A 14,686-nucleotide genomic window follows, 5' to 3' on the forward strand; every position below is an offset into this window, starting at 1 on the left:
GAGCACCTGCCTTCAGTCCAGGGTGTGATCCCCGGGGTCCCGGGATCGAGTCCCGCATCGGGCTCCCTGCAGGGAGTCTGCTTCTCCCTCTGCCTGTGTCTCTGCCTCTCTCTATCTCTGTCATGAATAAATAAAATCTTTTAAAAAATAAATAAATAAAATTGCAGAGCACATCTAGCCAAGCGGCTCTCAAATCTTTTGTTCAGAGTTGCAGAGCCCATCATCCAAATGCATACTTAACAAAGAAAGAAAAGCAAGAAACCCATAAAAATGGTTAGTCCTGCGGGATGGGGGAGAGGAGGGGGAGGGAAGGCACGAGGCGGGGGGGGGGGGGGGGGGCGGATGCAAGACTTCTTTTTGTTTTGGACTTTGGAAGCACATAACATCTATTATGTCTTCAAAAAAGTAAAGCAGTTTTTCAAGCTGGAAGCCCACGATGTAAAGTGGCTGAGAGCAGAGCTGCTTTGGCAGAAGGCGGTGGGAGGGGTGGTGGGCAGAGACCAAGCTCTTATTTTATAGCAGGGGTGGGGGGGGGATGTAAGCCCAGGGAGCCCGGCTACCTCTCCGGCCCTTTCTTTCCATAAGATGTATTCAGAAAGGGCTAAATATACTCTCCAGAAGACACGAAACAGCCAATCCTTTTGAAAGATTTATTTTTAATTAAAAAATAAAAGTTATCTTAACATGTCTGCTTTGCAGCTTCAGAGATGGCAACTCAATAAAGCAAGAAAAACCAGGCTTCTCAGTTCTCGGGTCACCTGTCTTATAGTGGGTACAAAGGCACACGTGTCTTCAAACAAACTTTATTCAGGAACAATTCTAGTAACTCAGAACGCCCTTCCCTCAACTCTTCTTTGCCCACCCTCACCGGCCCCAACCTCCCCATCCTCCCACCCCCAGGAAAAAAAAAAAAAAAAAAAAAAACAACCAAAAAACATTAAATTCTCTTTTAGAACTACTAAATAAGTGCTGAGTCAGCAAGGAAGCCAGGCCCGCTGCCCAAGCTCCTCCACGATCTCTCTGCTGCGATGCCTGGCTGCCCAGAGGCTGGCAGGGAGAGGGCCTGGCAGTCCTCCGCCACCCCAGCGCCAGAGTGAGCCCTGCAGCCCTCACCTGGGGGTGGAGGTGGGGCAGGCAGTTCCAAGGCACTGTCTCCCTTCATCAAGGGCATCTCGTGGCTAAAGCAGCCTTTTGGGAAGAGAAAGGCCTGTAAGGCAAGCAAAAGTCTTCGTCAAAAGCTTGGGATGAAACCACTGAGCACCCAGGGAGATGCTCGTCTCTTCTCCCGGAGTTTGCCAGGCTTTGGGAAGCAGATCTCTTTCTAGCCTCCCTGACTCCCCTCTTTTCATTTCCTCCCCGTCTCCCCCTTCCCTCCCCCACAAAGAGTTTTTATTTTAGCTTGATGGTGGGGGTTCCGAAGAGGCTACTGGCAACTCCTGGGGCTGGCTGGGGGGCTCTACTCCGTCCACGGGGACATCGCATGCTTTTGGTTCCTGGGCATCACAGAGCTCCTCCTGTCCCTGGGAGGGTGCGAGGCGCTCCTGGCTCTGGGCCTGGCTGTTCATCTTCTCCTCAGCCTCAATCTCTTCCGATGTGGGGATGGAGTTCTTCTTGGGGCGACCTTTGGGTTTTGTGGGTGCTTCCTGTCCACCTTTCAGAACCTGTGTGGGAGGAAAAAGCATCCTTAAATGCAAGAAATACTGTCCTCCCTCTACTTTGCCATGCAACAGCGTCTAGGTCATTCCTTCCCAGCAGTGAGGGTCTGCAAGAAGTACTTTCAACCCGGCACTTCTAGAGTATAAAGACATCGTCATTCTTTATTATGATTATGATTTTAGAGCGACATTTTTTTTAGGATTTTATTCACTATTTCCGTGAGGGAAAGAAAGAGAGTGAGTGAGCATGAGTGGGGGGAGGGACAGAGGGAGAAACAGACCCCCCCGCCGAGCAGGGAGCCCACCATGGGCCTCGACCCCAGGATCATGACCTGAGCCGAAGGCAGACACTTCACTGACGGAGCCACCCAGGCGCCCCAAGACATCTTCATTCTTTAAATATTCAATGCACTTTCAGTAAGCCTCACATATTTTGGCTTTAAATAAGATGACCACAAACATATTTTTAAAAATCCAACTTCAACAGTAAGGAAGGAAGTAAAATTAAAATATGAATGTAGTATCTATCAAGTTGACAAGTTAAAGAGAACATATTTGTAGCAAGCAGGAAAATACATACTCTAGTGTGGACGTGTAATCGGTACAACCTTCTGAAAAGGCAATCTGAGAATTCAGTTCAGACAACCCTGTTGGCCGTGTCAGGATCATGGATGATTTTTACTTTTTTTTTCTTTTTTTTTAATATTTTATTTATTTATTCAGGAGAGACACAGAGAGTGAGAGAGGCAGAGACACAGGCAGAGGGAGAAGCAGGCTCCGCTCAGGGAGCCCAACGTGGAACTCCATCCCAGGTCTCCAGGATCACGCCCCGGGCTGCAGGCGGCACTAAATAGCTGAGCCACCCGGGCTGCCCTTACTTTTTTTTCTTTATGCATTTTCGCATTGTCTAATTTTTTAGTACAATGATCACATATACGTTATTTCCGGAATCAGAAAAAAAAAATGTTACAAGAAATATACAAGTGAATCGCTCAAAGCCGTAGTAGAGACATAGAACGTTCCAGCTAGCTTTGACAGGAGAATAACTCAATTAAATTCTCACTCTGCTACTTAATCAGCTTTGTCTCTGGGAGAGTTCTTTAAAGGCTGAGCCTCAGTTTCCTCATCTACAAAACAGAGATAATAATACCTCTTCACGGCCCAGAACAGGCCTCCCACCTTCCTCACCTGGTTAACTCAGCTTAGTGAATGCTTCTTCTCCTGGGAGCCTTCCTTGACCTCCCAAGACTACAGTCAAAGGCCCTCCACCGGGTAGGCTGTGAGCTCTTACACTTCCCCCATCGACACACTTTTCATAAACCACAGTCACCGCCTGTTTACTGGCCTGTCCTTCCCACTCAGCCCCTGCACACAGCAGGCATCCAATAACTGGTGTTGAACAATGAGCCTTTCCCTCCAGAAGGATATAAAGCAAGAGAAATAACAGTGCCCCAAATAGCCTTTGTGGATCTCAAAGGACTTGCACATTGATTACCCCAGTGTGTGACATCCACAGGAATACCATGACATACAAAGGGAGAACTTTAAAAATATGCATTATGTATTGCTTTAGAATGTAACAGACAGGCCCTTCTTCCATTGGCTCTGAACTCTGGGCTGGTGTAGCTGCTGATTTTCCGGGCAGCTCGTAAGAAGAGCCTCAGGAGAACCTGGATTGGCACAGATCATTGGGAGTGAAACACATTTTTTGCTAGTTACACAACTAGCTGAGTCTTCTTGTCCGTAGTCGAACACAGGTTCCTTGAGGATAAACCCTCCATCTATCCCTTGCTTCGTGCTCCAGACAAATAACCTAGGACCAGCTCGACGCAGGCACTCAATACTTACTCTCTTTCCTTTGAGAGAAGCACAGGACCTCCAGGTGTTGAATTATAAGAATGAATGTAGTGACTCAATAAGCTGTAAGTTCCTTTTATCAAACAGCTTTACTGAGATACAATTCACATGCCATACACAGCATCCATTCAGTGACAATCTGGTGATTTTTAGAACAGTCAGAATTGTACGACCATCACCAGATTCCAACTTTAGATCACCCCCGAAAAGAAACCCAACACCCATTTACAGCGGCCCCGTATTTCTCCCCAGCCCCTGCCCCCCAACCCTAGGCAACCACTAACCTGCCTTCTGTCTCTACAAATTTGCCTACTCAGGACATTTCATATGACTTGAGTCACACAGTACGTCATTCTCTGAGACTGGCTTCTTTTCACTCAGCATAATGCTTTCAAGGGTCATCCATGCCATAGCCTTTATCAATATTTCAATTCCCTTTTATGGCCAACTAATATCCTTTATAGGAATATACCGCATGCCATTCACCCATTCATCAGTCGATAGATACTTGGGTTGCTTCTACCTCGTGGCTTTTGTGAATAGTGCTGCTATGAAGACGAATATAGAAGCATCTGTTCACTTCTTTGGGGTGGATCCCTACAAGTGGAGTTACTGGGCCGTATGGTAACTCTGTGTTTTTCTTGAGGAACTTCCAGACTGTTTTCCAACGTGATTTCACCACGTTCCAATGAGCAGTTTATGAGGGTTCCAGTTCTCCGGAACCTCAGCAATACCTGATGACTTGCTTTGCTGACTACAGCCATGCTAGTGGGTAGACCGTGCTATCCCACGTCTGTGAGTTGCATTTCCCTGATGACTAAGGGAGATGGGCATCTTTTCCTGTGTTTATGGGCCAGCCATACGTCTTCTTTAGACAGATGCCTATTCAAATCCTTCGCCCATTTGAAAATTTGGTTGTCTTTTAATTACCGAGCTGTAAGGGCTTTTTATACACGTTCTGGATACAAGTCCACTATCAGATGCAAGATTAGCCAAGGTGTTCTCCCATTCTGTGCATTGCATTGTCTGTGCACCTTCTTGGTGATGTCCTTCACAGCACAAAGCTTCTTAGGTGTGAGGAAGTCCACTTTATTTTCTCTTTCCTTGCCCCTGCTTTTGGTGTGCTTGAAGGATCTTGCCAAATCCAAGGCTGTGAATATTTACTCTTGAATTTTCTTCTAAGACTTTTACAGTTTTAGCTTTTACATTTAGGTCCATGGTTCACTTTGAGTTATTTTTTTGTATAAGGTGTGAGGAAACACATAAGTTCTCAATAAACACCTCGTTTTAGCTGGGAATCTACTCAGCCACTGCACTTTCCATGCACACAGCTAACGCACCAATACGAAGGGGACCTAACGAGGTACGGATGCTGACAGGATCCACCTCTGGGGAGAAGGCGTCCCTGTATTCCTTTTCACATAAGTCAGCATCTGATTTTTATTCCACTCTGAGTGCAGGCTGTTGAAAGTGCCCAGATGTGCCAAGACGGAGTTTACGTGTTGAAAGCCGCTCCACTTGGTATGAAAGAGGTTATACAAAATTAAGTTGCCCCATATAGTAATCAAGTTAAAAAAGGGCAGGTCTAAGGAAGCCACCTAATTGGCAAAAGAAAGTCCAGCCCAGCAATTAGAGAACACCACCCACACAGCTTGGATAGACCCCACCTGGCTGTTTTCCTACCGCATGAAAAAAAAAAAAAAAAAGAAAAGAAAAGAAAAACAATCAGACCATTTTCTAAATGGAATAAAACATTCCAGCGCAAGCAATAATTAGGAGATAACTACGCTCTTGGCTGTTTCCCGCACTCGACCTCTGGCCCCTTGCCTCCCAGCACACCTGAGACATGCAATTATCTCACACCGTCCCATGCCAGGAGCTGCGCATTCTCATGCACCCCGTGCCCCCACCCCCTGGGATCCCTCCTTCCAAATTATTCCTAAAGCCAATTTAGTCCCCCTTGGTCGGGGGAGTCCAGACATCCCACCGCACCTGAGGTCATCCACCTCTCGGAAAAACAGCTCGATACCACCTGCTTACACTAGCTGTGCTGGCTGCCAACCGCAGCTCCCCTCCTCCCCCCAAAACACTTACACTAGGTATTCAAATGCTCTGCTGCTAAAGATGTCAGGACAGGCCTGCTTCCTTCCCAAGGTGCTCTGGTGGGCGACGGGCAGTTTGAGAGCAGAGCACGGAAAGGCAGTGCAGGGAGGGACCTCCTGCCTCCCCCATTGCTCAGACTGGAAACCGAGCAGGCGCAGGTAGTCGGTCTGTCACGGCCAAAGAGGAGTTCAAGGTCAGGGCTGAGTTTGAACACAAAACCCTGCCCACCCGAGTCCAATGCTCTTACCAATAGCTCATGGTGCATAATGAGCGAGAGGGACGTAAGATGTGCTGCTGTCGTTCCTGACTTTGACATGTATCTGCAGACCCTGTGACCCCATGACCCTGTGTCACGGCCTCCTGAACTGCAGGGCTTCCTGCCCCTTTGCCTCTGCCTTCACCGGCAGCTCTCTGCAGCAGGGAGACTCTGACACACTGATGACCATTTCCATGAAGCTAAAAAGCATGTGTGGATTCTCCAGCACAGACCCCTTCCCGTCCAGCCTGAAGATGCAACGCGACCTCAGAGGGGGCCCCGTGCTACGGCTCTGGGTGGGAGCAGGCCCGGCAGGTGCAGAACAAGAAAGAGCAAACAGCCAGGGTCCCTCGCATCCAGAAGAAAGGTTCAGGGCCCCAGCAGCCCGCAGAATTCATTTTCGGCCTATGTTTTCCGGCCTCCAAAAGTGTGGGTTCTCTGGAGACATGGGTTACATGGCTAGGTCAATAATAATAATAATAATAATAATAATAATAATAATGAAGAAGGAGGAGGAGGAGGAAGAGAGGATGGCAGCTAACATTTCTCAGCTGCACACTGCAGCGAGCACTGCTGTCAGGCTTTTACAGGGATGAGCTAATACAGGACCACGACCCTACAGGGAACAGAGGTCCTGGGCATCTTACTCATGAGGAAACAGGCCCACAGAGGTTAAGTAACCTGCTCCAGATCACACAGAAAGCAACCAGCAGCCGCTTCATGGAACTGTCGACTGTCTGGAGACTCGCAGCAGAAGAGGATGGTGGTGTGTGGTCTGCGGCCCACCCAAGTCTGTGACCGGGAAGCTGGGACCCACGGGGATCCTCTCGCAGAGTGGTGTCTGAGAGCTGAAAGAGATCCCTGAATGCTGAGGCGCGTTCAGCCTGTTGCGAAACACCCTGGGTCCTCCCGGAACCCGGGCCGAACAGAAATGCAAGAGGGGGTGAGCGTCCCACCTCATGTGCAAGACGAAATTTACCCAACCCGCTATAGGTTACACACGCTGACCGGTAAAAACTAGTCAGAGATGCTATCTGGCCTCTGGCAGCGCTCTCCTTGGCCACCGTGGGAGGAACTCTTGAGAATCAAGTGCTAATCTTTTTCCAGTTCCAATTAGGTTACTAGCCTTGAGACATCTTTATTACCCAATTAGCTTTTTCTTTTCCTCCCAGTACTTGAAGAGATAGCCTTGAAAGAGTTCTAGCAGGAAAACATATGAGGCAATCGGGATCCCAACAATGCCCCGCTGTTCTGGGGGAGTCAGAAGGGGGGCCCACAACGGAAGCACCCCTGAGCTCCGGCCCTTCAGAGGTAGTTCCAGTGCCCCAGATGCTCCCGCCCGGGACACCCTTGCCACCTGTGCTCGCCACACTCCTATTCGGTCCACCAAAACCAGTTCCGACGGCACCTCTTCCAGGAAGCCCTCCCTTTCTCTACCCTGGTTCTGAACCCAGGAAACCCCATCTGGCCCGGATTGCTCTGAACACTTACTAGTTCCACAGGTCGGCCTCCTCCCACTTGACGGGAGTACTTTTTTCTAATTTTATTTTGTAGTGGACGGGCTCGTGACTTATCGTGGCGTCTCCGCGGCCTGGTGCTCCATTCATAAGCTCAAGATGCAACTGCTGGAGTGAACGCAGAGCTCGGCGCTCCTGCCTCCGAAGGGGGCTGAATGTGGCCGGCCTGTGGCATGCTCTCTGGGCGTAAATCTGCTAAGTTGCTCCCATTTTGCTTTACGTGACATGGATGACCCTCCACAACCAGCTCACGCCTGTGCCAGCCGCGCGGCGGCTGGTGAACAACAAGTGACGTCAGAGGCCAAGGCACACGCTCGTCCCACAGGCATCGGGCGGTGCTGGCAGGGATGGCAAGCCTTCAGTTCGTTGATCATCTGACTCACGAAGAGATTGCTGATAACCAATTTCAACAATGCCTCTGCCACTCAGGAGACACTGATTTCGATGATGATGATTGACGAGGAAGGAGGTGGGTGGCGGACTTGCCCAAAATCAGCCAGGGAGGGACAGGCATGGGAACTCGGCCCAGAGCTTCTGACTCCCAGATCTGGTTCTTTCCGAGATCAGCTCCCCGGGAGGTTTCTGCCATCATGTTCATGCGTCTCAGCAATCCTCGAGGTGTTGGAATGACTACGTATTTAATCGAATCCCATTTATCCCTCAATTTCTCCCTGTACCCTTCTCAAATACCCGATAATCATAATTCACCATCATGTGCTCCCTGGCTGCTTTCTGGACCTTGATCCTCCAACGAGATCACAAAAGCAGTGGACGCAGGCTTGTATCTTATTTCATCACTTCCTACCGTGCCTGGGATGAGGCACAGTTCGCAAGAGACGCTAACACACATCTGTGGATTCATCCAGCATATGTGTGTTTGTACTGACATCTCAGCCCCACTCTGCGCGCCCTCCGGGAGCCATGCCGCCTGCACCTGAACATCCTTCCCGCGCAGGCCCAGGTCCCCAAAGAGGAAGTGATGAGATTTTCCCAGGAATTCCCTTCCGGGAACATAATAAATGCTGCCCTGTTGGCTTTCTAAAAAAAATAAAATAAAATAAAATAAAAATTTCCCCAGTAATATTAATTTACAATGTATTTATTTTTCTCATCGTTAGCAGGCAATGGCAAAAATGAAAGTTTTCAGAAAAAAAAATTATTGGACAAAAGCACAAAGTTGAGAAAATGGCTCAGTATCTACTAGTTATTACAAATATCTATTAACTTACCACTTTCCCAAAACTAGGGGCGGGAGATGAACCTCAGTTTTAGTCATTGTTTAAAAAAAAACAAAACGAAACCAAAAAAACCCCATCATATTCCAGCCCCTGAACACCAGGAAAAAATGGCTTGGGACCAGATGGGTCTGCCAATGAGACTGTCACCCAAGCAGGCCTGGCCCGCCTGGTCCACACCAGTGAGGCACAGGTTCACAGGATACCTGGTCTCTCAAGAGAACAGGCCGCTTTCTACCCTCTTTTCCCAGCTCACCCCTTTTCTCTGGGCTTTGACCTTTTCCCCTATGGTTTACAAAACTGTCAATGAAACACTCAGCTACTTTGGGAAATTTGGATTTAACAGATTTTTCAAATTTGCTCTTTTAAAAAAAAAAGAATGATGATGAAGCGGAGTCTGTCAAATTTGGAGACATATATTTGGGGTTTTTTGGTTAGAGAGATGTTTATGCTAATAGGTCCGTTTAGAAACCAAAGATGGAATGATTCATTAGCTGGGTAGGGAAGCAGTGTTAGGGAAGCCGTAGCCATTACACCCGAGCATCAGAGGAACCCGGGAGCTTGTTAACACACGCCTTCCCAGCCCTATCACCGTCCTCTGCACTCGGGATCTTGGGAAGGCCTAGAGTTCTGCATTTTTACCTGCAATCCAGGTTACTCTGACACCCACTAAAGCTTGAGAATGCCTGCATTACAGCACGCAGAGCCGCAGGGACAGATGTGCCCTATATGTCATTATACACAAAGAGCACCGACTTCTATTCTTAGCTACTGGTGGGAGGGGGGGAAGGAAGTTCTTTGAAAAGGCTAGCAGGTGGGGTTAAAACTAGCAACTGAGAAGCTTGTGGGCTTTCTTTTATTTCTAAGGAAACTCTGAAAAAGAATATCCTTCTGGTCAGGAAATGCAGGTCAGCAGGAATGGCTTATCTGACCGTTCCAACTGCCTGCCTCCCAGCCAGCAGCACGAAAGGTCTTCCACTCTCTGGAACCCAAACCACCAAATGGTCCCTCCTGCCTTCTTCCCAGCCCTGTAGTGAGACTTTTCCCCGTCATGATGGGTGCACAGGGACCCTCCCTCTCTCCCTTCTTACCATTTTCTTCCACTTCATCCTACGGTTCTGATACCAAGTCTTCACTTGCAGTTGAGTGAGGCCCAGAGACTGGGCCAAGTCCAACCTAGAAGGTGTGAGATACAAAGGAAGGATGAGTAGAGATGGGGTCCTGTGGACTAGCTCCATGCACCGCTATCAAAGCGTGGACTTCCCCCATTAAACTGGTTCTTCCCCAAAGAGCTTTACTTTCCTTCCAAGAATCTCATGGATGAAACTCTGGGAACCTAAGAAACAGGTGCCTACAACCCAGTGACACCCGACTCCTGGGGCCGTCATCCTGAAAACATTCACTGTCTACCCTGGACCCAAAAAGGATTTCTCAGCCATGATTGCAAAGTCCCCTTTCTGACCTGACAAGAGTCTTTACTGGGATCCTGTACAAAATGAGGACTCTGACCCCAAATCCAAACTGGAAAGGAAAAGTAAAGACCTATCATCCTTGTCAAAATCCTGCTCATCACCCCAGATCCAGCACAAGCCCCCCTATCTTGCAGGCAAGCCTCCTTACCCCCATGACACCTCCCCAGGTTATGCCCTCTGGACCTTCCCACTGGTCAGCCAGCACCTGGGTGGCTCCACGTTCTCAAATGTGCTCTAACTGCTTCCCATGAGCCATTTCTGCCTCCCTGACTCGACTGCAAGGGCTTCCTTTCTGTCCACAAAAGTGCCTATCATGCTCTAAATCCAGACCAAGGGCTCAAAACTACTTTCTGATGGATGGGCTCATTCATTGTAGCTGCCCTAACCTGTCATAATGTTGGGTTCCAAAAGAAACCTTAAATCGGTGCCCCCTCCTGTTCCCCATTCTCCTGCTGGTTTAACCATGGTTCTGCATTTCTCTGTAGCCTTCTGGAAAGTCCTGAATGTCAAAGCCAATCCTGGGAAGTGGGAGGCTGGAGCTACTCCAGTAACACAGCAACCAACTCCCCAGTACCACGGCATCCCAGGCCTGATGCCCAGCCCCTGACGCACGCTGTCTTATTTGTTCTTTTCACAACACTGTGAGATGGGTATAATTATACCCATGTTATGCATGAGAGACCTGAAGCTTGGAGAGATTAGGATCCCTCGGTGACCATGGCCAAATCCTGTCTGCTGCCCATTTTTGTGAAGAACGTTTTTATCGGAACACAGACACCCAGTGGTCTGCGTACTGTCCGGGCTGCTTTCAGGCTACGGCCTCAGAGTAGAGTGGTTGTGACAGAGACTGTAACGGCTCACAAAGCTGAAATTATTTTCTCTCTGGTCCTATACAAGGAAAATTTTGCTGACCCCTGGTCGATGACCCTAGCCTGAGAGGTGAAGCCTCTCACCTACTTCCGTCCGACTTGCCTGCCTCCTCCTGGACGGGGCTCCCCTCCACCCACCATATTTTTTGTACAAGTTAGATCTGTCCAGGGGAAGCTCTTGCTCTGGTTTTTGTGGAGCTAATGCACGGATGTCACATCACAAGGTGTTAGCAAACAACCCGACCGGAGCACATTAAATGAGACAGAGAACTCAGTCCTCAAGACTACTACTGTGGGCCGATCTTGAGAAGAACCCCAGACCTACCTGAGCACCGGCCGGGAGGACCACCTCCTCGAGCCAACATCAGCTGTCACCCTGTGGCTCTAACCCTGCTCAATGCAGCAGTCTGGACTTCCAGAGCGGCAGCTTGGGATGGGCTCCCTAGACACAGGGAGCGGTGTTCACCACCACTTCCCAACTCCTGGATTTCTGAGGATTACAGTTCTGAGGCTTCTGAGGATTATAATTTGTGGCTCTGAGGTCCCTTATGTCACACAAATCTCTGCAGCCACTAAGCCTGAGGCATGGGGACTCCCAGGTGCCAGTTCTTGGTGGCAACTTTCTCTCCCCAGGGAGCGCTGAGCAGTGTCGCACCATGAGGAGGACCAATGGGCATCAGCAGTGAAGGTTCCAGGTGCTACCTGCTGGCACTGCCAGGTGCAGGGCCCCCTGCTCCAACCAGAGCCCACGATTTAAATCCCCAGTAATACAGAATTTCTTGAGAACCCTTCGGAACCTGTGTCACACGTGCATTCACACGGATCCGGCTGTCCCAGGGCAAGGGCTACTGGGAGCCAGCAGTTTCAGTGAAGGGGATTAGCAGACGGAAGGCGAACTCCCAGCGCCAACAGCACTGAGCTCTCCCCACCGACGAAGCCTGCTTCCCAGGCAGCCGTTCATTAGGAACCAAACACCCAGGGGCTGCCCCCCAGGCTTCTGGCCTCCCGGGCGCCCACTGCGCCTCCCAGCCCGGTTCACCTGAGGCCATCAGGTGCATTAGTCAAGGGCAGGCTCCGTGCACAGCTCTGCCTTAGCAAATGGGGTTAGCTCACTTGGGAAAAATGCACCCCTGACTCACTCTGGCTTCACTGTCATCAGCTTTCTCTCATTACCTGCCACCGTTACAAATTCTCACTTCCCTGCATATTCGCTTAAATGGGGTCACCTAGGGAACTGGAGAAACAAACAGGGAGGGGGGAGAGGGAGAAAGCTGTGGGAGGAGGCCGTGCTCATGGCCCTGGTCACGTAGGGAGGTGAGAAACATGGGAGAGGGCGGGGGAAGGCGGCAGCTTCCACGCCAGCCAGATGGTGTCCTTCTCCCCAGGCAAGTGAATCAATCCTGCGTAGGTCACCTGAGAGGTGCCTGGGCAGGTAGCAGGAAGTCCCAGGAGCTTGAGGAGGAATTAGCATTTCTGTTAGAATGTTCCCTGGCTTCTAGAAAGTAAGCCTAGAATGTTCCCCAGGCTGTGGAAGCCCTTTCGGTGGGCCACCAGGCAAGTCCTAAACAAGGCACCCGCCTCACCTGGCCGCCCACCTCTCCGAGGCTCCCCGCTAGCCGCTGAGGGGGCCAGAATAGCTGCCGATACCCGGGGAGCCCTCTGTCAATCCCCAGCTACCAGCCGCATCTCCACCGTCTGGCCAAAGGCTCCCCAGATGCTCAAGTCCAAACAGAACTCCCTCTTTCCTCCACCAAACCCACCTGGCCTTGGCCTTGCAACTTCGGTCACGCTATCCCTGTCCACGCGGTGGCCCATCCAGGAGACACAGCCTTCCTAGCTGTCTCCTCTCTTCCTCAAGCCTCTTCCTCAAGCCAACGTCAACTCTGTCCATTCCACCTTCAAAACTGTTCTCCAACCTATCCCCCCTTCCCTGTTCCCACTCTCACCACCTTCAGTGATGATCCCCAGACTCCCTCCCAGTCCCCTGCTCCACCCTCTCCCCCTGAGATGAACCACTTTCTGTGCCACCAAGGTGGCGAGTCTAAAATGTAAACCTGGCCATGTCCCTTCCAGCTCTCAGTGGCTGCCAGTGAAGACCAAGTCCGGGTTCTTTGGCCAGGTATCCGAGCCTTCCCACCTCCAGCCTCGTCTCCTGCCACGCTCCTGTTGCACCCCGGTCTGTAGACATCCCGACCACTTGCAGTTCCCTCCACACGCCCGGTGAGACGGCCTCCGTGCCTGTGTGTGCCATTCCCCGTGGAACCGGAGCTCCTCTGCCTCCTCTGAGAGGCCTTCCCAACCCCGGCCTGGCACAGTCAGCACTGTCTCTATACTCCTCCAGGCCTTGGTAACATCCTGGCCCCGGGACCCGTGCCCTGTGTCATAGCTACCTGTTGTCCTTCCCTACGATCTCCTCCAGAGTAGGCCTCTTGTCTCCTGCTTTCTGGACTCACAGCCTCTGCCACAGTGCCCTGCACACAGCAAAGTCCCCACCATGCAGCTGATGAGCGCTCGAGGAACTGAATCAGTAAGCGAGTGCCCTTTGGTCAGTGATTTGTACACTCCTCTCCCATTTAAATTTGGGTCAAACAGCTACTAACTAGCTTAGGAGACGCATCTGAGTTTTCTTCCCTTTCCCCTTAATGGGACTAGGGTCAAACCTCATAGGGACAAGCAAGTGAGCAAAAGAACAGGAAAAGGGCCTAGAAAACCCTCCCAATAAATAGGATCACATATTAGCTCAGCCATCTCCAGATCCCCGGAGTTTGAAGGAACAAGGTAAGACATACATTCTTGCATATTTTGCAGCAAAGACACTAAATTAAAGAAATAAGGTGAGAGTGGACCGCTGGGTGGCTCAGTGGTTAGTGCCACCTTCGGCCCAGAGCATGATCCTGGGGTCCCGGGATCGAGTCCCACATCGGGCTCCCTGCATGGCGCCTGCTTCTCCCTCTGTCTGGGTCTCTGCCTCTCTCTCGGTGTCTCTCATGAATAAATAAATAAAGTCTTTTTTAAAAAAAATAAGGTGAGATATTAAAGCCTCTGAGTAAAGCTGGGGTCACAGTCCCCTCACCTGGATCTCAAAGGGGTTTAAAGAAGGGACTTTCACCCAGGTCCTCCTCATCTCTCAGCCAAGGGGTTCTGACTTGCTATCCATGGAATTTACCAGGACTTCGAACAGCTCCTCAACCGAGGTCAAGAGCCTGGCCAGCTGGGGAGCTGGAGGGTGGGGGGAAGCCTCTGAGGCTCATGGGCCCCAGTCCCACATCGAACCCACTGCACCTGATCTTACGTGTAAGTGGCTTTAAAAACCAAACCTGGGACGCCTGGGTGGTTTCACGGTTAAGCATCTGCCTTCGGCCCAGGGCGTGATCCTGGAGTCCCAGGGTCAAGTCCTGCATCGGGCTCCCTGCGTGGAGCCTGCTTCTCCCTCTGCCTCTGTCTCTGCCCACCCTACCCCCCCATTAATAAATAAAATCTTAAAAAACCCCACAAACAACCTGTTTTCCAGTTCACAGCCTGGGCAACCGTTCTCTAAACCCGACTGTGCCTCTCCCACTGGAGGAGCTCAACACGGGGATGGGGCAGGGGCAGGATGTCCAGCACCGGGCAGACTCCAGGGCTGCAGCGCCCGTGCTGGCGGGCTGGGTTCTGCTGAGCAGGCCGGGCCCCGAGCCAGGACGACACCCCCACCACGCTGCAGGGCCTCCTAAAACAGTCCG

The 14,686-nt window shown here is 50.7% G+C and overlaps 1 protein-coding gene across 1 annotated transcript in view; it reads right to left on the reverse strand.

Moving 5' to 3' along the window:
• Window positions 1-636: 636 nt before the first annotated feature.
• BARX2 (BARX homeobox 2) overlaps window positions 637-14,686 on the reverse strand; it is a 73,646-nt gene continuing 59,596 nt past the window's right edge. The window contains exons 3-4 of the mRNA XM_025464921.3: window positions 9,715-9,799; window positions 637-1,661 (exon numbers count right to left, since the gene is read on the reverse strand). Coding sequence (XP_025320706.1) covers window positions 1,395-1,661; window positions 9,715-9,799 — 352 coding nt within the window. The 3' untranslated portion in view covers window positions 637-1,394. The remainder of the gene's footprint in view (window positions 1,662-9,714; window positions 9,800-14,686) is intronic.

The sequence above is a fragment of the Canis lupus genome, chromosome 5 (assembly GCF_003254725.2).
Source record: "Canis lupus dingo isolate Sandy chromosome 5, ASM325472v2, whole genome shotgun sequence".
Taxonomy (NCBI): Eukaryota; Metazoa; Chordata; class Mammalia; order Carnivora; family Canidae; genus Canis; species Canis lupus.